This window comes from Dipodomys ordii, unplaced genomic scaffold (assembly GCF_000151885.1).
Source record: "Dipodomys ordii isolate 6190 unplaced genomic scaffold, Dord_2.0 Scaffold163, whole genome shotgun sequence".
NCBI classification, from domain to species: Eukaryota; Metazoa; Chordata; class Mammalia; order Rodentia; family Heteromyidae; genus Dipodomys; species Dipodomys ordii.
The window spans coordinates 784937-808219 of NW_012267379.1; the positions used below are offsets into that span (position 1 = coordinate 784937).

The 23283-nt window shown below is 57.3% G+C and overlaps 2 protein-coding genes across 3 annotated transcripts; one reads left to right on the plus strand and one right to left on the minus strand.

Moving 5' to 3' along the window:
• The first annotated feature begins 958 nt into the window (after window positions 1-958).
• Csnk1d (casein kinase 1, delta) lies at window positions 959-15316 on the plus strand. 2 transcript variants are annotated; one of them, XM_013033139.1, is made up of 9 exons: window positions 959-1064; window positions 4999-5147; window positions 5624-5852; window positions 6560-6730; window positions 7525-7673; window positions 10444-10615; window positions 11161-11300; window positions 13741-13803; window positions 14818-15316. In XM_013033139.1, the coding sequence occupies exons 1-8, from the start codon at window positions 1049-1051 to the stop codon at window positions 13771-13773; spliced, it is 1059 nt and encodes a 352-aa protein (XP_012888593.1). In that variant the 5' UTR covers window positions 959-1048; the 3' UTR covers window positions 13774-13803; window positions 14818-15316. The 2 variants fall into 2 exon arrangements, with proteins under 2 accessions (XP_012888593.1, XP_012888592.1); XM_013033138.1 differs by lacking the exon at window positions 13741-13803.
• Window positions 15317-18105: 2789 nt separating this feature from the next.
• Slc16a3 (solute carrier family 16 (monocarboxylate transporter), member 3) lies at window positions 18106-22390 on the minus strand. Its single transcript, XM_013033108.1, has 5 exons — window positions 22262-22390; window positions 21180-21413; window positions 20678-20821; window positions 19785-20543; window positions 18106-19223 (listed from the first exon to the last, which is right to left on the minus strand). The coding sequence occupies exons 2-5, from the start codon at window positions 21400-21402 to the stop codon at window positions 18964-18966; spliced, it is 1386 nt and encodes a 461-aa protein (XP_012888562.1). The 5' UTR covers window positions 21403-21413; window positions 22262-22390; the 3' UTR covers window positions 18106-18963.
• Between the last annotated feature and the right edge of the window lie 893 nt (window positions 22391-23283).

Genomic DNA, 23283 nt, shown 5'->3' on the forward strand with positions numbered 1-23283 from the left:
TCTGTGGTTCTTGGTTGTTCCCTGGACTGAGGGGGATCGGCAGCTGGGTTGTCCTGATGCTTAAGTTGGTCTGGCTCCACCTTTTCCTGTGATTCCGTGTTGAGTGGCTGGTAGCACCTTTGTTTCCTGGGTTCTCTGTGAGATACACAGCAGATCCCCACCCCATCTTGGTTGGCAAGAGTAACTCTGTTGTGGGGAGGGGGCAGGCGGCTAGCCAGGGTGCTCTGCTCCCCTCTCCTGTACCCAGCACAGATCCTTACTGGGCTAAAGCATAGATTTAACATTTCTAAATGAAACCTGATTTTTGCCTCAAACTTGTAGGCTAGCTGTCATGGCGTTAGACTAACAAAAGGTGTGTACTCACTCGGTGTGTCGTGTGGTGGTGGTGTGTGTACCAGGTGTGTCTTGTGGTGGTGCTCTTGGGGCCTTGGGACACCTTTTGGTCTGGTGTCCCCAGAGAGGGAGCGAGGAATCTGTTGGGCTGATTGCGGACCTTTGCCAGGCTTGTGATGGTTTAGAGATTACTCTGCACCTTGGGGGGACTCAGCTGGCCGCAGACGGCCCAGCGTGAGAGTGATAAATGTCGTACCTGACTAGGCCCAGGCTGTGGTGTAAGGAAGGCATGTCTCCCCAGTGCCTGTCAAGGCAGCACAGAAGACAGCCTGGAACTGGGCCACCGTTTGCATTGGGTGGGGTGGGAGGTGCGGGTCCAACGGATGGGACTCACAGGAAGGTTCAGGCAGAGAGGGCCGGGCCTCTGGCGACTGGGAGTGGTTGGAAGTGGGCGCCTAGAGAGCACGGCACCTTGAGAGCAGCTCTCCACAGACGTCCGTGACCTGGCAGTACCAGGTCCATCGCAGAAAATGAAAATCGGTGCTTGTAAGTAGATGTCTCCATTCTGTGCTGAGTGGACGCCACATGGTTAATGTGTGTGGTTTTCTTTCTTTGCCAAGGTACGGACATTGCTGCAGGAGAAGAAGTGGCCATCAAGCTTGAATGTGTCAAAACCAAACACCCTCAGCTCCATATTGAGAGCAAGATCTACAAAATGATGCAAGGAGGAGGTACGCCCTTATGAAAGCCTGGGTTGGGTTGGGTTTGTTTTTGCTGGTACTGGGACGTAGGACTTCACAGTTTTGCTTGGCTTTTTTTTTTTTTTCCCCTTTGCAATCTACCACTTGATCCATACCTCCAATTCTGGCTTTTTGCTGGTAAATTGTATATACAAGTCCTTTGTATCTGTCTGCCTGGGCTGGCTTCCAACTGGGATCCTCAGATCTCAGCCTTCTAAGAAACCAGAATTACAGGCATGAGCCACTGGCAGCCAGCAAGAAAGCCTTGGTTTTGCGTGGTGAGGGAGAAAGCATCACAAATCAAAGTTTCTGGTTCATTTAGGGAAAGGCAAGGGTCTACTCACTGCCTTGACCAGATTTTTGTGTTCAGAGACTTAGGTACTGAAGGCCTCATTGGTCAAAAAGAATCAGTCTTAGGCTTTAGTTTAAGTACCAGCTTGTTTGGCTAGAAAGTAGTCTGAAGCGCAAGTTTGTGTGAATGTCAGAATACACATGTGGGCGTATGATGTGATATGAGTGCCGCCTGGTGTGGGTCTCCTGAGGTGGTCCCTGGCACTGCCTGCCGGGTCATGCTTTCCTTTGAACTTTGGGAAGGGAGGCTTGGAACATTCTGGGCTCCAGTTTTCTCTTGGGTAGGACAAAGATTTCCGCCTCAGCCACCTCTGTGTCCCAAGCATATCCACCCCAAGGCTTTGAGCACTGAATTCAGTTGGGCCAGGTGTAGAAACGCTTCCACCTTAATCTTAACAGTCTTTTCTTTAAGAATTTTCTGGATTTTACAATAATTTGACTAAAGGAGCAGAAGGGAATTTAGTAGGAAATTCAGAACCATGAAGACGTGGTAACATTGAAGAATGAGTCTTGCCAATAGAATTCTTCTGGAGGCCCGGTCTCAGCCTGAATTGGAACCTATTCTGTTTGTTGGTTTGTTTTTGTACTTGTCCTGGGGCTTGAACTTAGAGCCTGGGGTATGTCTGTCCCTTAGCTTTTCCATTCAAGGCTGGCGCTCTACCACTTGAGCTGGCTTTTTTGCTAGCTAATTGGAGATAAAAGTCTTAGAAACTTTCCTGCCTGGGCTGGCTTCAAACTGTGATCCTCAGATCCCAGCCTCCTGGGTAGCTAGGATTATGGGCGTGAGCCACCAGCGCCCAGCTGTTTGGGTTATTTTGAGACAGGGTTCTGTGTGTCCAGGGTGGCTTTATGCTCCACATCCCCCTGCCTCACTTCCCGACTGCTAGGATTACAGGCTTGTGCCCTATCACACATGTGTACTCGTGATCTTTGTATTGTGAGCTACTCTACATTGTCAGAGAACACACGTGATATGGGAAGTATCTTAGGTATTGAAGTACATGCTCGTAACCCCTCATCCCCTTGAAGAGCCCCTGGTTTTCCAGGAAGCTTGATGGATGTTTTGGTTTGCAGGGCTGGGGATCAAACTCAGGACTTTGTTATGTGCTCTACCGCTGAGCTAGATATACTCCCTCGTTTTGTTTTTCAGTTATCTGAGTAACAACGTTGTCTAGAAACATTGTCAAGCTTGTTTTAAAACTGAGCTGCTGAAAAGTGTGTGTGTGTCTGTCTGTCTGTCTGTCTCGGTCATGGGGCTTGCACTATGAACCTGGGCGCTGTCCCTCAGCTCTTCAGCTCAAGGTCAGCGCTCTACCACTTGAGCCACAGCAACACTTCCAGTTGTCTGATGGTTTATTGGAGATAAGAGTCTCATGGACTTTCGTGCCTGGGCTGGCTTTGAACTGTGATCCTCAGAGCTCAGCCTAAGTAGCTGGGATCACAGGCGTGAGCCACCGGCACCTGGCCTAGTTTTAAGCTTCTTAGATTTGGGCCATTAAAAAGTATTTTCCAGCTGGGCACTGGTGGCTCATGCCTGTAATCCTAACTACTCAGGAAGCTGAGATCTGAGGATCATAGGACAAAGGAAAGTTTGTATGACTATTATCTCCAATCAATCACAGAAAAAGCCAGAAGTGGCATTGTGGCTCAAGTGGTAGAGTACTAGCCTTGAGCAAAAGGAGCTCAGGAACAGCGCCCAGGACCTGTTGTCGTCCTCCCCTCCCCCCCCCAAAAAAAAAAAAAACACAAAGACTGTTTAATCTTGGTTTAAAAAAATTAAGCATGGGGCTGGGAATGTGGCTTAGTGGTAAAGCGCTTGCCTTGAAGGCATGAAGCCCTGAATTCTGTTCCTCAGTACCACATACACAGAAAAAGGCAGAAGTGGTGCTGTGGCTCAAGTGGTGACATGCTAACCTTGAGCAGAGAAGCTCAGGGGCAGTGCCCAGGCCCTGAGCTCCAGCCCCAGGACTGGCCAAAAAAAAAATTACTAAGCATCCCACCGGGCACGACCACTCACCTCTGAACCCTCACCGCCTAGGCAGTGAGGCAGGTTTGTACCTCGGGTGCGTGCCACAAGCACGGCACAGTGTCTAGCCTACAGGGAGGGTCTGGCTGGTCCACACTGGCAATGTTGTTAGTTGACTTGCTCATCTTGGAAAGCAATCTGATGCTACCTTTTAAGTCTTATGTAGTCCAATAGTTTGTATCTTATAATCTACGAGAGCCTACCTAGAGAAAAGATATGAGAAATCCATATGTAAGAATTTTTCAAGGGGGCTGGGAAGGTGGCTCAGTGGTAGAGTGCTTGCCATGCATGCAGGAGGCGCTGGGTTCGATTCCTCAGCACCACATAAGCAGGAAAAAAACCCAGAAGTGGCACTGTGGCTCAAGTGGTAGAGCGCTAGCCTTGAGCTGAGGGACAGCACCCAGGCCCCACAACCAGACCCCCTCCCCCCCAAAAAAAAATTTTCAAATTGAGTATATAAGAAAACGCTTAAAAGCATCCTTTCCAGTAGATAAAGTAAGCTTCACCAAATGGCACAAGGATACTGTCAAGTGCTATATGGACGTGGTGTTAGGCAGCACTTAGGCATGCTTGCTTTCTACAGTGTCTGGTTAGGTTACCTGGCAAGCACTGGCAAGGTCAGGCAGATAGGTCATAGATACTGCTGTTAAGAGTGTTGGAGGTCTCCCGTTGGGTTAGGTTTCAGCAACGTTTAGACGTTATATAGTTTACATTCTACCTTTAGGTAGTAAAGCGATGTTTAGATGGAAGGATTCACCCAGCGTCTTGTAATGGAAGTAGTGAGAGAGCTGAGGCTCCCGGCAGAGCCGTGTGTGGGAATGTGTGTGCTGAGTGCTCAGGTTGCACACACTGGAGGTCACATACACAGGGAGAGCATGGCCGGTGTCCAGGGAGGGTTTGAGAAGCTCACCTCCTCCTGCCGCCGCAGGGCTGCTGTCTGTGCCCGTGTCCACGTCAGTCTTCACAGCCACCTGCTCCCAGCTTCCCTGGCTCCCTTTGCATTGCTCTGGACTGCTACCTTCAGGTTTTAAGGAATCTTTAGATCCCTTCCCCCACTTGGGGTTCTGGATTCTTTATTAGATTTATCCTGTCTTCATTCCCACATCCACCAATTGGCCTGTGTAAAGTCTGGATTAGTGTGTAAATCCTCAAGGTGTGTTTATTGTTTTTCCAACAACAGAGTGAGTAAGGAAAATGTCTTTCCTACCCAACCCATAGTAGCTTTCTTTCCTGGTTTTTCCCAGGCTTACATTTGAGTCTCTGGCCAGTACAGCTGTGGCTTCTGACTGGCCTGCCAGTTCTGACTGCCTGGACTGTTCGCCCACGTGCTTGTGTTTTGTACACCGTCCCTGGAAATCAACTCAGATCCAGTCTCGCTTCTTGCTACTGCCTGTTGGGCCTTGGTACTTGTTCATATACATATAGCCTGAACTCCAGTTGTGGGCCTGGGGACAAGCATCACTACTGCAGTCTTGTGGCCTATCAGGCCCTTGAGCACCAGGTCGCTCTGGGTGCCTGGGCTGAGGTGCTGTTTGGTTTCTCATCCAGTGGGCATCCCCACCATCAGGTGGTGCGGGGCTGAGGGAGACTACAATGTCATGGTGATGGAGCTGCTGGGGCCAAGCCTGGAAGACCTCTTCAACTTCTGCTCCAGGAAGTTCAGTCTCAAAACGGTTCTGCTGCTCGCCGACCAAATGGTAAGCTGCCCTTTTCCTGAAGAGGCCAGGCAGTGGGGCCCAGGCCTCTGAGCCTGACGGGATACATTGCTCAGTTTCCGTGATTATGTCCAGTCATGCGCAGACAGTAAAGGAAATCCGGATGCGTTGGAGGCCTGCCCTCGGCATCCTGAGGACCATCCCACTGAAGGGGCATTTGGTTTCCGAGGAGACGCGTTTGTAGTCCAGGTCATGTGGACACTGCCCAGTAGTGGGCTGTCACTCGGGCTGCTATCTGTCCACTCCCATGGCAGCCAGTGAGAGGAAATGCCCAGGCCTGGGTGAGGAAAGCAGGGTTGCTGAAAGTAACATGAGAGGTGACTTGGTGAATTCTGTGGCCACATTCTGTCTGGCTGAGAACCAGAAAATATCAGCATATTCCTCACTGCCACACAGCTGCTTTCTCTAGGCACGTTGCTCTGGGACTGAGTGTCTTACCGTTGCTTCTCTGCTTGTAGATAAGTCGAATTGAGTATATTCACTCCAAGAACTTCATCCACCGAGATGTGAAGCCAGACAATTTCCTCATGGGGCTGGGGAAGAAAGGCAACCTAGTCTACATCATTGACTTTGGGCTGGCCAAGAAGTACCGGGACGCCCGCACCCACCAGCATATCCCCTACCGAGAGAACAAGAACCTCACGGGGACGGCACGCTATGCTTCGATCAACACGCACCTCGGAATCGGTGAGCCGGCCTGCGGGAGAGGGCTGCTTGCAGGCAGACTTAAGGCGTAGAGCCCATTGGTCTGGAGCCTGTTGACAGACCTGACTTCAGCAAAGGCTGAAGGGACAAGAGCTTGGCTTTTCTTTCGGGGGGGGGGTGGCGATTCTGGGGCCTGGACTCACAGTCTGGGCACGGTCCTGGAGCTTTTGTGCTCAAAGCTAACACTCTACCACCTGAGCCAGCTTTTAGTATATAATTGGAGATGAGTCTCATGGACTTGGCTGGCTTTGAACTGTGATCCTCAGATCTCAGCCTCCTGAGCATCTGGAATGACAGGCATGAGCCGCAGAACCCAGCTAGGACTGGCTTTTCTTAACAGCTGTCTGAGACATTGACATTGCTGGTGGGAATTTTTTATTTTTAAAGTTTATGTCCAGGGGCTGGGAAGGTGGCTCAGTGGTAGAGCACTTGTCTTGCATGCTCAAGGCCCTGGGTTCGATTCCTAAGCACCACATAAGCAAAAAGAAAAAAGCCAGAACTGGCGCTGTGGCTCAAGTGGTAGAGCGCTAGCCTTGAGCTGAAGAGCTGAGGGACAGCGCCCAAGCCCAGAGTACAGGCCCCATGACCAGACCAAAAAAAAAAAAAAGTTTATTTCCATTATGCTTGCTAGGTTTTCTGATTTTATAAACACACGTACCATCTTTCATGTAGTTCCCTTTTCTTTCCAGAACAATCTCGAAGAGACGACTTGGAGTCTCTGGGGTACGTGCTGATGTACTTCAACCTGGGCTCTCTCCCCTGGCAGGGGCTGAAGGCTGCCACCAAGAGGCAGAAGTATGAGAGGATCAGTGAGAAGAAGATGTCCACCCCTATTGAAGTGCTGTGCAAAGGCTATCCCTGTGAGCGCTCTGCCCTGCCCTCCGCCCTCGTGCCCTGTCCCTGCTCCTCACCAGTGCTGGCTGCCTGTGCTAGCTGGTTGCTGTGGGAAGATGCCTGCCTGCCTGCCTTGTCTTCTAGAGAAGGGTTGGCCAGAGCAGCGCATTTTTGTGCAATGTGACAGTGGCTTCTGTTCCTTCTGTTGTATTCCTGAGTCGCTCTTGTCTAGAAGGTGCTCTAGAGAGACAAGAACGAGGCCAGACTGAGTGCTCTCACTTGGGAGCTGTGTAATTAGATTGTACCCTATTGTGTTGATTTTGTCATTTTTACTTATTCTTTTGGAGGTGTTGGCTATGTATCCCAGGGCCTTGTGCATGGTAGAGGAGGAGCAAAGCAAGCCTTCTACCACTAAGCGACCCCCATCTAGTCCTTGGCATTTTTGTGTGTTTAATTCTTTTTTTTGTTTGTTTGTTTTTTTGTTTTTTTTTTGGTTGTGGGGCTTGAACTCTGGGCCCGGGCGCTGTTGTGCTCTTCAGCTCAAGGTGAGCACTCTACCGCTTGAGACACAGCACCACTTCCAGTTTTCTAGTGGTTAATCGGAGATAAGAGTCTCACGGACTTTCCTGCCTGGGCTGGCTTTGAACAGCGATCCTCAGATCTCAGCCTCCTGAGTAGCTAGGATGACGGGTGTGAGCCACCAGCACCCAGCTCAGATTTCGATTTTTATGTCGTCAGTATGTTGGTACCAGGAGAAACAGACACTGGTCTGCATTGTAGGTCATAATGGCTAGCTAGCTTTGGGTTTCTCGTTTTACAGCTGAATTTGCCACTTACCTGAATTTTTGCCGCTCGCTGCGCTTCGATGACAAGCCCGACTACTCCTACCTGAGACAGCTCTTCAGGAACCTGTTCCACCGCCAGGGCTTCTCTTACGACTACGTGTTCGACTGGAACATGCTCAAATTCGTAAGTGCCACTGTCGGCTTGGTCTGTCTCAGAGCTTGGAATGCGAGTGTTGCTGGCACGGGTGGGCAGGCCTTTTGTGTGTGAGGGCCAGGATGCATTTGCTGCACGGTGAAGTGAGCTCCGCCTACAGGCATGTTTGCCTGTGAACTCAGAACGGAGAAGGAAGCTGCTTGCAGAGGCAGGGAGGCCCTGAGCCCAAGGTGCAGCTCACTCAGGGCCTCTCCGCAGGGATTGCTGGCGTTGCTTAGGTGAAATGTCAGCCTTCTCTTTCTCTGTAATCTTTCCTTTTTCTTTTTTGTCCTAGAACAGGACTCAAAGTCGGTATCTGACACGTTCACTCACTGGCTAATACTCTGTATTTAACTTGAGTTAAAGCTCCAGCCCCTCCATCTTTATTCAGCAGATTAGAGCTACTACTTTTTTTTTTTTGTCGGTCGTGGGGCCTGAACTCTGGGCCGGGGCGCTGTCCTTCAGCTCTTCACTCAAGGCCAGCGCTCTACCATTTGAGCCACAGTACCCCTTCCGGTTTTCTGGTGGAGATTAAGAGTCTCACGGAGAGCTGGGAAGGTGGCTCAGTGGTAGAGTGCTTGCCTTGCATGCCTGAGGCCCTGGGTTCGATTCCTCAGCACCACATAAAACAAAAAGAAAAAGGCCGGAAGTAGCGCTGTGGCTCAAGTGGTAGAGTGCTAGCCTTGAGCTGAAGAGCTGAGGGACAGTGCCCAGGACCAGAGTTCAGGCCCCACGACCGGACCCAAAAAAAAAAAAAAAAAAAAGTCTCATGGACTTTCCTGTCCGAGCTGGCTTTGAACATGATCCTCAGATCTCAGCCTCCCAAATACCTAGGGTTACAGGCGTGAGCCACCGGCACCTGGCAAGCTGCTACTTGTTCATTTGTATTTTTTTATTGTGATTGTAAAGATAATATACAGAAGGGATAGTTATATAAGTCAGGTAAAGAATACATTTCTTACGTCACCCCTTTCCTCACTTCCTCTCAGTTTTTCTCCTGTCCCACCTCCAAGTTGTCTAGTTGATTTTCCACAGTGTCCATTGAGTGCCGCTGCTTCGAGCTACTTCTCGGGAGTTCCTTTCAGGCAGCTTGTCTTGACTCCGGGCTGCAGGCAGTCCTCTCGGCCCTCCGTACTTTACAGCGTGTGCTATATCACACACCAGTTTGAACGGTCTTGCTGTTGTAATTACTTTCTTTGGCTTGAACTCAAGCCTCATGGGACTTTCCTGGGCCTCTGGGCTTGCATGCTCGTGGCTGTGAGTTGCCTACGTGAGCCGTTTTCTGCTGTCTATCTCCCGGGACCGCCTCTCCCTGCGCTCAGCTCCGCCCCTCCCTACCGTCTGCTCCACATGGGAAAGCTGGTGGGGCAGGTTGCCTAGCATTCAGTTTGGCTCTGCTCTTAAGTCTAGTTTTACCTTTGTCTTCCTCTGAGTGCTCAGGTGTGTAGCCCAGGAAGCCCCAGAACTTGGGGCCACTGGTCCCTGCAATGGCCCTGGTGTGCACTTAACACATGGAGGTCCTGCCACCCGGTCTCATGCTTCTGTGGGTCATGGTTTCTGTTTTCATTTAAAATGTGTCTTTTGAGTCAGGGTTAATAGCATACTCGTGTAATCTTAGCGCTCCTGCAGCCTGCCTAGACTACATATTGGGACCCTGCCTCCAAAAATAGGTTTTACTGGTTGAAGAACAGAGTTGTTTGCTACAAGCCAAAGGCTGTTCCAGACATGTCTATGCCCAGCCCAGTGAGGAGAGCATAAACTACCCTGCTCAAACCTGGTCCTGCTCCACATGCGCCTGGCCTGGCCTGACCTGACCTGGCACTGGAAGAAAGCCTTCAGGGTAGTTTGCCCGAGTGCTAAAGGACAGCACTGTGCTGCTTCTGAGGACTGTCCAGCTTCTCCCCCTAGCTTGGTTCTGACCTTGTCTGGCCTTGAAAATTTGATCTGAAGCCGGGTGCTGGTGGCTCACGCCTGTAATCCTAGCTACTCAGGAGGCTGAGATCTGAGGATCGCAGTTCAAAGCCAGCCCGGGCAGGAGAGACCGTGAGACTCCTATCCCCAATAAACCACCAGAAAACCGGAAGTGGCACTGTAGTTCAAGTGGTAGAGCGCTCGCCTTGAGCTGAAGAGCTGAGGGACAGTGCCCAGGCCCAGAGTTCAAGTTCCACGACCGACAAAAAGAAAAAGAAAATTTGATCTGAAAAGGGCTAATTACTGCGTATTACCAACTGCTGGCTGTGTAGGGTTGCAACCCCTCAGCTCTACCATGTGGCTTAACAGCAGCTCCAGAGCACCTGTGAGAGGTGGGCTTGAGTCTGGCAACACAGGCAGACAGGATATGACCATGAACTCTAGCGAGAGGAGCCCAACTCAGAGCATTGGTAATAAGATAAATATAGTTCCAACTGGTGTTTCACCTTAACTGCCTAAGATCAAATCTGTCTTACAAACCTGGTGCGATCCCTGATGCGGGCTGTGTGCACAAGGTGGCTGCCCCCCATGGGCTGGGTCTGGACTCTGCTTGGACCTCTGAGCTCAAGTATTCCCTCTACCTTATCAGCATGTGAGTGCTTCCTAATGAAAAGTTGAAGAGCTCCAGGATGGTGCCCTCACCTTATGGAGAAGTTGCATCTTCTGGCTTTCTCTGCTGCCCTGGTGGCTTTCTACCCCAAACGCTCCCTGGTTTGCCAGCCAAGGTTCTTTACCAAAGCCTGGTTTCCTTCTGTTGTGTTCTGTTCTCGTCCTTTTTGTTCCTCCCCAGGGTGCCAGCCGGGCTGCAGATGATGCTGAGAGGGAGCGCCGGGACCGAGAGGAGCGATTGAGACACTCCCGGAACCCAGCCACCCGCGGCCTCCCTTCCACAGCTTCTGGCCGCCTACGGGGAACCCAGGAAGTGGCTCCCCCTACGCCCCTCACCCCTACCTCACACACGGGTGAGCACGCCCATGTGCCTCGGGAGGGGAGGCTGGCCCCGGCAGCTCTCCAGCGCGAAGCCCGGGGATCCTGGGCCTGCCCACTTGGTGGTGGGTAATGTGGCCCCGTCTTAGTCCATTTTTGCTCCTGAGAGTTAATGGGCCTGGGGTACAGTTCACAGCAGCCCCCCTGAAATGTCCTTTTCTAGAACATGATCTGTTAAGGGTTGTGTTCCCTGAAAACGGTTTGGATAAATTCCTGTTTTTCTATGTTGTGTTTTCGTAATACAAGACATTTCTGGAGTGGGATTTTTTGTGGTGCCAGGACTGGACCTAAGGCCTTCCTTACCATAGTGCGAGCACGCTTCCCACGCTTGCCAGCCCCACGTGGGCCGGTGGGTGTGCCGCTACCCTGGAGACCCCCTGGGAGCTTCCTGGGGTGGGCTTGGAGGCACTTAGCTACGGTCCTGATCTGAATGTTGGTGCGGCCAGGCCAGCGGCCAGGGCTGCACCCACTGGCTTGTGAGATGTCCTTAGGATCCCTGGCTTTTCTCTCTCTGCCCCAGCCAACACCTCTCCTCGGCCTGTCTCTGGCATGGAACGAGAGCGAAAAGTGAGCATGCGGCTGCACCGTGGGGCCCCCGTCAACGTCTCCTCCTCCGACCTCACGGGCCGGCAAGACACCTCTCGCATGTCCACCTCACAGGTAGGTGTGTGGCAGGCTCAGAGCCCAGGAGAGCCAGGCCCGGGGGCGAGGATGCGTCTGCCGGTGCGGGTGCCAGGCGCAGAGTTGAGGGGGGAGAGCTCTGCGAAGGCATGTCTCCTCCCTCACTTTGCTTCTTGAGTGGTGTGGTACCCGCCAGCCAGGCTGAGCCAATGGCCTGGTCTCCTAGCCATGACTGATGGGAACCGTGAACCCCTGCTGTGTGATTTCAGGAGGTTCCTACCCCATGCCCTCCCTGGCAGGCCTCGCACCCGCTTGGACCCACCCTCCAGGATTCTAGATGGTTGCTAGCTGGGGTCACCCGAGCCAAGTGCCTGGGAAAGAGGAGGCCAGGCTGCCTGCCTGCAGTCCCCGTGTGGTCCCCCTAGTGGTGCATGTACGAGGTCCTTCATTGGTATTTCTGTGCTGGTGAGGGAAGTGGTCAAGGCAGGCAGAAGGGCCTGCCAGGTCCAGGCCCTGGAGCATCCTTGGCTCTGTTGTGTATGGTCACTGATGTGCCTCTTTTTTAACAGACCAGAGTGCCTGCATGCCCATTTCCATCTCTTTCCAAGTCCTCTGGCTCATGTGGGGGGGGGGGGCAGGATATCTCGTCCCGGGGAGGCCACTTCTCACAGGCAGTGAGCGGGAATTAGCTTTGGAGTTGGCTCCCAGCCGCGGTCCTTGGTCGGCTCACTGGGTGGGGTCTGGCACTGAGTGCGGCTGAGCGAGGCGTCTCGAGGCCACTCTGGGGAGAAGCAGGCAGGAGTGCCGAGTGACTGGCTGTCACTGATCTCTGGTCACTGGAGGTGGGTTTTTCTGTGTGACAACTGCCTTCCGTGAGCCAGAGACCTCAAGGGTCTAGTGCGCACATCCCTGCCCCTGTGCCTCGCACGCTACCGAGTGGGCTTCTTCCCAGGCAGCCGATCAGCACGTCCTGGGAGCGGACCTCCGTGCCCGCTTGTATATCCTCTGCCAGCTCAGAAAGGGCAGCCCGCCGTTCCCCCATGGCTCACACCTAAAACTCTTCTCAGGCGGCTGAGTTCCCACACTGACCCAGGGACTCTTGCCTCCAATTCACCAGCAGAAAGCTGAAAGTGGAGGTCTGGTTCAAGTGGTAGAGTGCCAGCTGTGAACAAAACAGAGTGAGATAATTCCAAGAACAAGTTCAAGCCCCTGTACTGGCACAAAAAAAGGGGGACAGGTGTACGTGCGTGTGTAAATAACACATTCTGGTCACGTGGGTTTCAGGATCAGAGGCTCTGTGGCCTGGCCCTGGCCAGCACCTGCTGTGGCTGTCTTGGCTCAGAAATCGTAAAGAAACGTGCTCTTCCTTTCATGTGGTGAGCTTGGCACTCAGCCTGTCAGTGCTGGCTTGGACTCGCGTTCCACAGGAAGAATTGTGACGTGTGCTTGCGTCCCGGGGAGGGGCTCTGGGCGTCTTCCTTCCAGGAAGCGCGCCTCGGCTTTTCCTCTGGAGACGGGTAGGCTGCCCCTGATGTGGGCACACTGTCCGCCTCTGAGGCATCGGTGACGTTGGCCTCTGCCCGGGCAGCCACTGCGAATCTAAGGAGGACAGATGAGCTCTTTTTTCTATCATTTCTTCCTAGACCCCTCCCTCCCCCCAGTCAGGCCTCTGACATGGTGGTTTGGAAGTAGAAGGGCAGGGAGGAGGTTTCCTTGCAGTTCTGTAAAGGCCCTGAAAGTCTAGGGGTGGGGGTCTGTTCACATGGAGCTGGAGACGGGAGGTGCCTGGGTGCAGAGGCCGTGGGTCAGCCTCGCGCCTGAGGCCACGCTTGCCTCTGCTGCTGCTCCTCTGGGAGCCGTGCCTCCTGTGGGGGTGCGTGCAGCAGGCCTGCGGGGTGCCACGGCATCGTCTGGGTCGCTGGGCACCCTGCCTGCTGGCCTCACCTCTTCCCAGGAAAGCCTTTGCATGCGGGAGGTGGCTTCCGCTTGGCCCGGTGGGTTAGTCCAGTCCGAGTGTGAATCGGTTAGTCTCCATCCGCTGAAAGCATGGGTGCTGAGCGTCTGGCCGCTCAATCTGTTCTGGGACTTTTTTTTTCTTGGTGGGAAGGAGGAGGATGTGCACCTAGCTTGTCTGTACGGGTGCCAGTTACTTCTTTAGCGCTCTCTCCCCAGACGAAGGTCTGCAGCCGCGTGCTCCCCCTGCATGTGCTGTGACCCGGTTTGTAGGGCCTGCCCATCCGCGCCATCCATCAGGCATCCGCTTTTCTTAGCACAAGAGCCATCCGGCAAGTCCAAGCTGTGCCTTACTGGTTGTGGCAGCCCAGGAATAACCACTCATCTGAGAACTGTGTGGGCTCCCCGCAGTGGCCCCGTCCGTGTCTGCGGACCTGTTGAAGGCCAGACGCGGGTAGTGGGAGCCAGGGCCTCACAGGCTGGGCCAGTAGAGCACTTACCGACGGCTGTCTTTTCCCCACCTCAGAATAGCATTCCTTTCGAACACCACGGCAAGTAGCTGCTCGTCTCCGTTGGAAGGCAGCACTGGGTGAGTGCGGTCTGGCGGGGCTTGGCAGGCAGCGGGCTCCGGGCGGGGCGGCGACCCCACCGGCCCTGGGGCTTGCAGGGCTGGGCTTGCATGCCAGGTGTTGGAGGTAGAGAGAGGCCTCTTCTGCTTTCTTTGTTCTTCTCGTTGTGTGGGTTCTAGAGCGGCTGGGATCGGCCGTGCAGTTGTCTCTGGACAGGGAAACGCCCCGCCGTGCCTTTGGCCTCTCTGTGATCACAGTCTGATTGCCAGGGCTGTCCTTGGGCCTGCCCCTGGTGGTTCTGGTCAGGCTGCCTCATCTGGGCAGTTGTGCTGGGATGTGTGTCTGCTGTGCTCAGCCGGGGGCGCCGCGCTTGGTGTATGGGCTCTTGAGCTCTTGCTGCGTTCAGATGCCTGGTGGTCTCTGCCCATCTGGCTTTCCTCTCTTTCATTTACCTCTGTCCTCATTTTGTGTTTCTTCCCAACTTGGTCCTTGCCCATCTCGTCCATGCAGCTGCCGTCTGCACTAACCCATCCAGCCACAGCCACCCACTCCCTGCTGTCGGTGCATGGCTGGCCTCCTCGCCAGGCTCCTTTCTTGTCAGCCACGTGGCCCTCAGTGGCTCCTTCCGTTGGGAGCTGGAGCTCGGTGGGAGGGGGCACTGCGCTGGGAGGCCTGCTGCTGGTGTAGCGTTCTGTGCTCTTGGAAGTGCATTGGAGAGCTGCTTCTCGTGTCTTCCCCAAGGCCTGTGGCTTTTTGGAGCACCAGGTTAGTTTCCAGGAAGGGAGGCCAGGTGGATCCTCGTGGCTGTGGCTCTGCGGTCTCCTTGCTTGCATGCCTTGTCCTCCTTCCCATCTTCCCGCCACCTGCTCTGCTCAGCACAGCGCCCTGGATGTGGAGGTGCCCCTGTGCAGCCGGGGGCCATCGCCGGCGTGTCCCCCTCCCCCCACTCCATCCTGTGGTATTTGTGCCCAAGCACCTGGCGGCCAACTCCTCCGGCCTCATGCTGACCTTGTCCTGTGCTTTGGCTCCGACAGATTCCCGGTCGGGTGGCTTCCAGTGGTCTTCAGTCTGTCGTGCACCGATGAGAACTCTCCTTTTTGCCGTGAAGGGCAGACAATGCATGGCTGATCTACTCTGTTACCAATGGCTTTACTAGTGACACGCCCCCCGGTCTAGACCCGAAACGTTAACGCCGGGAGCTCTCCAGGCCACTCACCCAGCGACGCCCATGGGGAATCAAAACACAAACTAAACGGACAGGCTCCACGAGAGCAGCCATCGCCAGGGGCTGCCACCCTGCCCCCACGTGAGCTCGGTTTTCGCGGGTCTGGGAAGAAGAGCAGAGTGTGGGAGACCATTGCAGAGAACCAGACTCCAGTCAAGAGCCTCTGGGCTCCCTCCGGTGGTGGCGACCTGCGCCCCCTGCCGATCCCACCGCAGCTCCCGTCTTCTACTTGGTTAAGACAGTTTTGTATCATTTTGCTAAAAATTACTGGCTTAAATCTGTGTAAAGAAATCTGTCTTTTTATTGTTTCCTTCTTGTCTGTTTTTGCGGTCTTGGGAAAAAAGAAAGGTGTTGACCTTGAAGAGCCTCAGGCCGGCGCTGAGAGGTGGAGGTGGCAGAAGAGGCCCGCGTGTTTTGTTTTCTAGTGTTGTGCTGTCTGCTCTGGAGATTCTCATCAGAAGTTGTGTGCGTGTGTGTGTGTCCTGTGGGTCCCCATCAGCCCCACGTTCGGCATCTTTCTTTCCCTTCCCCACTGTACGCTGAAATTCCGGGTTGGGACCACCAAGTGAGGGTGCCAGGCGTGGCCTTCCCAGAGGAAGCCGACCAGTCACCACGTGGCACGCTCCCACAGACAGGCCTTGAAGGCAAGGCCCGTGTGTGGTCGGGGCGCTGTGTCTGGTTATTCTGAGGTGTGTTGAAAGTGCTACCGTACAGATGGCGCTGGTCTGCTGTCACCTTTCTCTCTCAAAGCCAAGGAGCAGGCTGTCCTGGGCACCACGGCTTGTCCACAAGACCACCCGTTGAAGGGAGTCCACCTTGAAGTGCCACATGGCAGGCAACCGCCCACCCACTTCCGTGTCACTCCTGCCGCTGGACATCTGGGTGGGTGAGCTGGGGGCTGGGCAGCCCTGCCGCTGGTGTTGAGAACACCGGGCTCTTCCCTCCCTCCTCCACTCTGCCTGTCACGAACGCACGGCGGGGGGAGGGGGTGTCTGTGAAACCAGGCGCAGTACACACTGGGGGGAGGGGGAGTGTCGTCTCCCTTTCTTTGGGCATCCTGTGTGGAATTCTGCTGTGAACTGGGCTCTAGGGTCAGGCCTTCAGGACTTCCGCGGCGCCCTCCCCGGCTCCCTGGCTCTCAGCACTGGCCCTGGGCTGGCCGCTGGGGTGTGATAGGGCCATTGCTAGCTGTCTGTGTTAGCCTGTGGGTGCTTCCTAATCCCAAGTCCTTGACATGCAGGGATGCAGGTCTGTCTGGAAATGCATGGGGAGCTTGGGGTTGGAGAAACTTGGACGTGTACTGTTGCAAACCCTTGGTCAGAGCTGGGCTTCCTCTCTGGGTGAGCCGCCAGTGGCAGTCCCGCATGGTGGACGTGCATTGTAGACGTGCAGGTGTCCTGCGGCCGGGCCGGGCCGGGCCTGGATGCCCACCTGCCCCAAGTTGTCCAGGACGTGGCTGTGATGGTTCTTGCCTAATATTTAACCCCATCATCACTTGCAGGAGACGTAGTTAGAATGTGTATCAACCTGTGTCTTGGTGACCAGTCTGAGCTGTGCGTTTGTACTACCACTGTATTTGTGTACCTTAACAATTGTGTACATAATAAATTCATAATGACTTCTACCTTTCTCCCCTGCCCCTTCCGTGTGGTTATTTCATCAACTAGAGCTGTCATTGTTCAGCTGACTGTGAGGATGGCATCCTTTTCTTTTTCGCCATGGGTGCTGGGTGCCGTGAAGAGGGGCTGGGGGAGTGGGAGCCCGTGAGTCATCCACTTGGGGATCTTGTGATGTTTCTGCAAAGTCCACGGTGGCAGACCCCTCCTGAGGGCTGGAGCTCTTGGGAGGAAGCGTCTGACCTCACCTTGGTGGTGCCCTTCATGAGAGCCAGCATGTGTGCTGGAAGGCAGGTCCTACACTCCCTCACCTCCCTGACCTGCTCCCCTCCCCCCAGCCAGGTCCAACCAGACTCCATCTTCCCTAGCTTTTTTTTTCTTTTTTCCCCACGGCAGTCCTGGGGCTTGTCCCAGAGCTTTGCTTGCTCAGGCTGGAGCTCTGTTGCCCGAGCCGCCCCTCCACTGTCATAAGTCGGGATTTTCCTGCCTGGGCTGGCGTTGGACAGCAGTCCCTCCTCCGGCCTCCTGAGTAGCCTGTACACAGGCTTCTGAGCCTCCTCCAGCCCCTGCCGGTGGCTGCCCCTGTCCAGCAGCCCTCCCGCCCCGCCTACTTACTAGAAGAGGTGCAGAGCCTTGCCTCAAGTGTTCTGAACCGAAGTGGGCCCTTGAGAACCTACTGTAAACAGCCCTCCGGCTGTCCACCAGCGGGCACCACCCTTCACTGGGTCTCCAGGTCTCCTCCGCACTGCAGGGAGTCCAGCATGAGCCCCATTTATCTCCCTCTCTGGCTGCTGAGTAATACTGCCCAGCAGCCTCCCATTTAGAATCCAGCTGTGGCCCCCTCCCAGCTAAGCAATGGCTCCGGCTCCTGTTTCCCAAAGCCCGACGTCTGGGGTGCAGGGCACCTCCTCGTGTGGCCTAAGGTTGAGTGATGCCCCAGGGCCCCGGTGAGGACCACAGGCCCTGTCCACGCAAGCCCAGCACACCTCGTGTCTGCACGCGGGCACAGGTGGTGCCCGCTGAGCCCGGGGCGGTCTCCCAGGACGCACTGACCCTTGGGCGTCAACGTGGGGCTGTGGGGCTGCCATGGCCAACACTGCCTGCCAGCCGAGTCCCAGCAGGCCAGATAGGGGAGGGGACACCCAGAGCACGCTTGCCCGACAGGGTCAGGGCGGCCGCGCACGCGTGCGTGGGTGCGTGCATGCATGTGTGTGTGCACACGCGTGTGTACGTGTGCGCGTGCGTGCACACGCATGTGCGGCCGGGCCCGGGACGTGAGCTCTTGCCTCCTTTTCCTTGCAGAGGAGCAGGGACGTGGCGTCTCTCCGGCTGCACCCAGCCCGCCAGGGTGCCCGCTGCCGTCCCCAGCGCTCACGACGCACCACCTACTGAGGGCTCCCGCCACACAGGCCACCAGTGGCCGCACGGGCAGGTGGGTGCCAGGTGCCCGGGGGGAGCCCGAGCACAGCGCAGGCTGGGCAGAGGACGGGGAGCGAGGGAGCGTGGGAGCCAGCTGCAGGTCCCACCATGTAGAGCAAGTTTGCCAGCCAGCCAGGGGACGAATAAATGGAAGGCAGGAAAGTCTATGTTTGAAGCCCACAGACAATGACCAGTCTCACTCGGCCTACCCCAGTCAGCTCAGACTCTGCAGGTCCCAGGCCAGCCTGGAGGCCCAGCACCGCTGTCTGTGGCCTCCGGCTTCCGCCCTGCCAGCCCCTCGCCACTCCCTGAGAGCATGGTGGCTGCCCAGCTTTCCAGTCAGCAGTGTTTTGCAACACGTAGTGCGGGGAAAATGGACAAGGACCAGAGCCACTCTAGTAACCAGGTTGTTTCTTAGTGGGGGTGGGACCAGCACAGCACAGCACAGCAGACAGCTCCCGGGACGCGGTTCCTGAGACTCCTTCCACCTCTGGCGGAAGGAGCCAAGAGGGGCGGGCGCGGTGGGGTAGGGAGGGCGTGAGGAAGGGTCCTGGGCAGTGCAGTGCCGCCCTTCAGCCTCCCCCAGCCCCACGCTCGCATTAAAGTCGTGTTGTCTCCAAAGTGTGGGTTTCCAGGTCCTTGGCCACAGGGGTGGGGGTGGGGGTGCAGGCTGCACAAGGCTGGCAGGCCGGGTCCCTGGCAGGGGCAGCTAGTAACCGGGGCTTGGCTTCACCGCAGATCCACTTTGGAATGACACGGTTCCCACCCCGCCACCTCCCCCCCGTAAAACACTGACCCGCTGACCAGGCAGCCAGAGCCGAGCCGATGGCCCCGCCTCAGCTGGTCCTGTTGGTGAAATAAATATGAGCGTTGCCAGTCTCTGTACCTCGTCCCTGCTCCCTGCCTGCCCGGCCGGGCACTCACACGCTGGTCTCTGGGGTGTGAACCACCTCCCCGTTCTTCTCAGGCTCCGCCTTCAGGAAGTGTTCCACCTCCTGCGAGTCCACCCTCAAGTCCGCGGGGGGCTGGTGGAGCTTGTCCTCGGCGGGCGGCGGCGCCGCCTGGCGACGCTTCCCCAGGCAGACGTTCCCCAGCAGCAGCACCAGGGAGGAGGCCAGCACCTCGGCGCCCGCCAGGATGAACACGTACTTGTACACGCACGTCGCGTCCAGCAGCTTGCCTGCAACAACGCCCCAGTCACCAGGGGCTCCCGGGCCCTCAGGGGCACAGGGGCGGGGTCTGGCCGGGATCCCACAGCAGCTCCCGCCCACCACCCTCCCAACTTCCTCTCCCTTCAGAGGCTAAAAATAGATGTGACTCTGGGCATTTGCAGAGTCACAGGGCATGCTGGGCCCGGTGATCTTACACACACACACACACACGCCCGGTGGCCTCCGTGTGGCTGCCACTGGGGACAGAAACCACAGAGGGCCCAGCACAGGGGTTCTGGGCTCCCTCCCCAAAACTGACAGAAACAGGGAGCCAGAGGCTGCAGATGCCCTCCCACAGCCAAAATCATCCCAAATTTCACAGGTTTTCTGTGCCTTAAAAAAAAAAAAAAAAAAAGAAGTGGAAGTAGCAGTGGCTTTGCCCCCGTGAGCTGCCCCGAACAGCAGCCCTGGCGCAGGCTGTAAAGCTGTGCCTACCCCGACGCCTGCCGCCAGGCTCTCCCAGGCCTCCACCTTGTGAGGCGGGCGTCTGGCGGAAGGGGCGAGGCCGCGCCGCCCGGCCCTGCACTCACCGCCGGACGGGGGTCCGATGAGCACCGCCACGGCCTCCATCAGCAGCACCAGCCCGATGGCACTCGAGAACTTCTCGGTACCCACGATGGCCATGAGTACCTCAAACTGCAGCGCCCCCACCATGCCGTAGGAGATGCCGAAGAAGATGCAGAAGACCACCAGGCCGCCGTAGTCGCTGGCCGTGGAGCCCGTCAGGTCGGTGAAGCCGTTGAAGAACATGGCAAAGCTGAAGAGGTACACGGAATAAGGCCGCACCTTCTGGAGGCCGGTGATGAAGCCGGCGGTGGGCCGGGCGAAGATGTCAATGAAGCCCAGGATGGTGAGCAGGAAGGCCGCCTTTGTATCCGGCACACCCAGGTCCTTGGCGTAGCTCACCACAAACACCGGGGGCACAAAGAGACCCAGCACCATGATGGAGGCGGCCACCGCATAGATGACAAAGCCCGGGTCCCGGAAGACGCTCAGGTCCAGCAGCCGCCGGGGCTGGCGCGAGGGCTGGGGGCCCCCACTCGGCCGGGGCGCCAGGAGCGGCCGCATGAGCGCAGCGCACACGCAGCAGTTGAGCAGCAGGCCGCCTAGGATGAGGAAGCCGCCCCGCCAGCCGTAGTGGTCCTGGAGCACCTGGCCCAGCGGAGACAGCGCACACAGGAACACGGGGCTGCCGGCCGCGGCCAGCCCGTTGGCCAGAGGGCGCCGTTTGCTGAAGTAGCGGTTGAGCATGATGAGGGAAGGCTGGAAGTTAAGGGCCAGGCCCAGGCCTGCGGGAAAGAGAGCGGCCGTGACCACCCAGACCCCTCCCCCGCAGAACCACGCTTGGCCTACAGCTCTTCAGAGACGCGGGCCCCACGCTGCACCCCGCCAGGCCAGGCCGCGAGGGTGAGGCCCCACTCACCGGTGATGACGCCCGTGGTGAGGTAGACCTGGATGATGCTTCTGCAGAAGGAGGCGGCCACCATGCCCAGGGCGGCGAAGAGGCCCCCCACCAGCATGACTGGCCGGCACCCAAAGCGGTTCACACACACGCTGCAGAGCGGGCCTGTGGGAGGCACTGGGGATGTGGGGCGGGCCTCCAGCCAGGCTCCGCCCTCCCCACGCCCACTGGGCCTTCCCCCCACCCCCCACCGTGAGCTCAGGGTCGCCCCTTGCCCAGGCCCACTGCCAGCGTCTCTTGGCAGGAACTTGTGGGCACCTGCTCAGAGCCCCAGGGCCAGTCTCTATATTTAGTCCGGCCCGTGCAGGGTCATCGGGAGCTTCGTCCCCGCGGCTCTGTACAGATACCACACAGGAGCTGGATGGGGCCCAGTCCACTTCCACTGGGCTCTGCCTGCCGTCCAGGGAAGCCCGGGCTTCTGGGCCATCTGGGTGAGTCCCCGAGGACTCCGGACGTGGCCCACCTGTGCCATAGAGCATGGCCAGCAGGATGGAGGAGATCCAGGCCGTGTCGCTATAGCCAATGCCAAACTCCCGCATGAGCTCCTTGAAGAAGACGCTGACGGCCTTGGGGAAGGCGTAGGAGAAGCCGGTGATGACAAAACAGCCGAAGAGCACAGCCCAGCCCCAGCCGCCATCCGGGGCTTTGACGCCGGAGGGGCCCTCGTCCACCGCAGCACCTCCCATGTCCAAGAAGGCTGGGAGAGAGAAGAGCGCGAGTCCCGTCACCCCAGCTGCAGCCCAAGAGGGCAACTCTGGGACAGACAGGCAAGGTCCCTGGGAAGCCCAGGCTAGCCCCTGCGGCCACTACACAGCTCCATCGTCGGCAGCCTGCTGGCACCGGGCCAGGACCTTGTAGTCACCTTCACCTGCTGCTTTGGAGGCTGACAACTGGGCCCCTGGTTGGCCTCCGGCCTCCCACACTGGCCAGAAAGGCCCTTTCGGGGGACTCAGCTTTGCTCCTGTAAAAAGCGGAGCTGCAGGGAAGCCAGCCCGTGTCTCCTGGTGCTGGGCTTCGCAGTGGCGGGCCCTGCCACCCCAGTCCCGTGGCCACGCCGAGCCCTCCCTGCAGATTCTGCACCAGCCTTGCTCCACCGGAGACCTCTACCCAGCCCCATCCAAGTCCAGGCTGTCCCTCCCCAGGGGGGCTGGGGTCCATTCCTTCCCACTCCAGGTCCAGGTGCTGTGCAGGGAGGGGCTTGGGGTGGGGCCAAGACTGTAGGGTTGGAGTGGTGGGCAGAGGGGCGGGTGGCCACTTGTCCCCCTGGGTAGAGGCCGTTCACTGTGCCCCTGCCTGGAACTACCCACAGACTGACCTCGCGACGGCCGAGGGCCCCAATTGGGGGGTGGGGGCGCGGCTATCTAAGGCAGGAAGCCACGGGGGAAATCCTGACCCCAGCTACCAGGCAAGCAGCCTGCAGCTGACTTCCCTCTTTATGCGCCCGTCCAGCTCATGTGAAGCAGAGCGGACCAGACTGCATCCTCCTGCCTCACACCCAGGAGCACCTCCCGGGTCCCCAGCCCTGCCCCACAGCCCCTCCCTCACCAAGGAGACGCTGCAGCGAGTGTGTGTCCGCCTCTGACCTGTGGCCTTCAATCCACCGTGTGGTGTGGCCAGCCAGCAAGCTGGAGAGACAAGCAGGCCCCGGCTGTGAGGCTGGCTGGCGTGTCTGGTGTGGACACCCGGGCCTCCAATGCTGGGAGCTCCAGAACAGGACGCTGGGTGGGGCCTTCCCGCCCCACCCAGTGCGGGCCGCCCCTCAGCCCCGCCCTGCCCCTCCTGCGAGCAGCGTACACCGCCCTGATGGCTGGCTGGCGTAGAGGTGTTGGCCAGGGACCCAGCGCGGGGTCTTCAAGGGCGCCCTGCCGGACCCCCACCCAAGACAGGGCCAAAGAGGCGAGAATCCAGCCGACCTTCACCCCCAGGAGAACAGACTACATACTATGGGGAACTCTGTGTGCAGGGTGCTGGGTTTGAACTCAAGGCCTTGTGCCTGCTGGGTGAGCACCTGGCCGCTGGAGCCATGTCTTAATTGGCTCGGATTTCCTCGGCCCGTCCTGGGAAGGCACCCTGGCCTAGCCTCCCCTAGGCTGGGTCTGAACCTCAGCCCTCAAAAGTCCTACAGACCGGGCCTGCCTCCCCAAGGGAGGATTTTAGGGGTGCATCTCACCATAGCCTCGGGGTTCAGAGGGTGTCTGCAGGTAAGACAGCCAAGGAGGGGCAGAGCATCTGCCCGCTGGGCCTCCAAGCCTCCCCCTCCCCACGCCCGGACCCCCAGCCTCCCCATGCCCCTGAACCCCTCCCTCCCCACACCCCTGCTCCCCTCCCTACCTCCCTCCCCACGCCCGGACCCCCAGCCTCCCCACACCCCTGCTCCCCTCCCTTCCTCCCTCCCCACGCCCAGGACCCCTCCCTCCCCACGCCCCTGCTCCCCTCCCTTCCTCCCTCCCCACGCCCGGACCTCCTCGCACCCGCGTTCCCAGACGTGGGGGCCCAGCAAGGTCTGATTCGCCATCGGAGCGGAAGCTAGGCGCGCTTCTTACCAGGGGCCACGGGGCCGGGTCAGG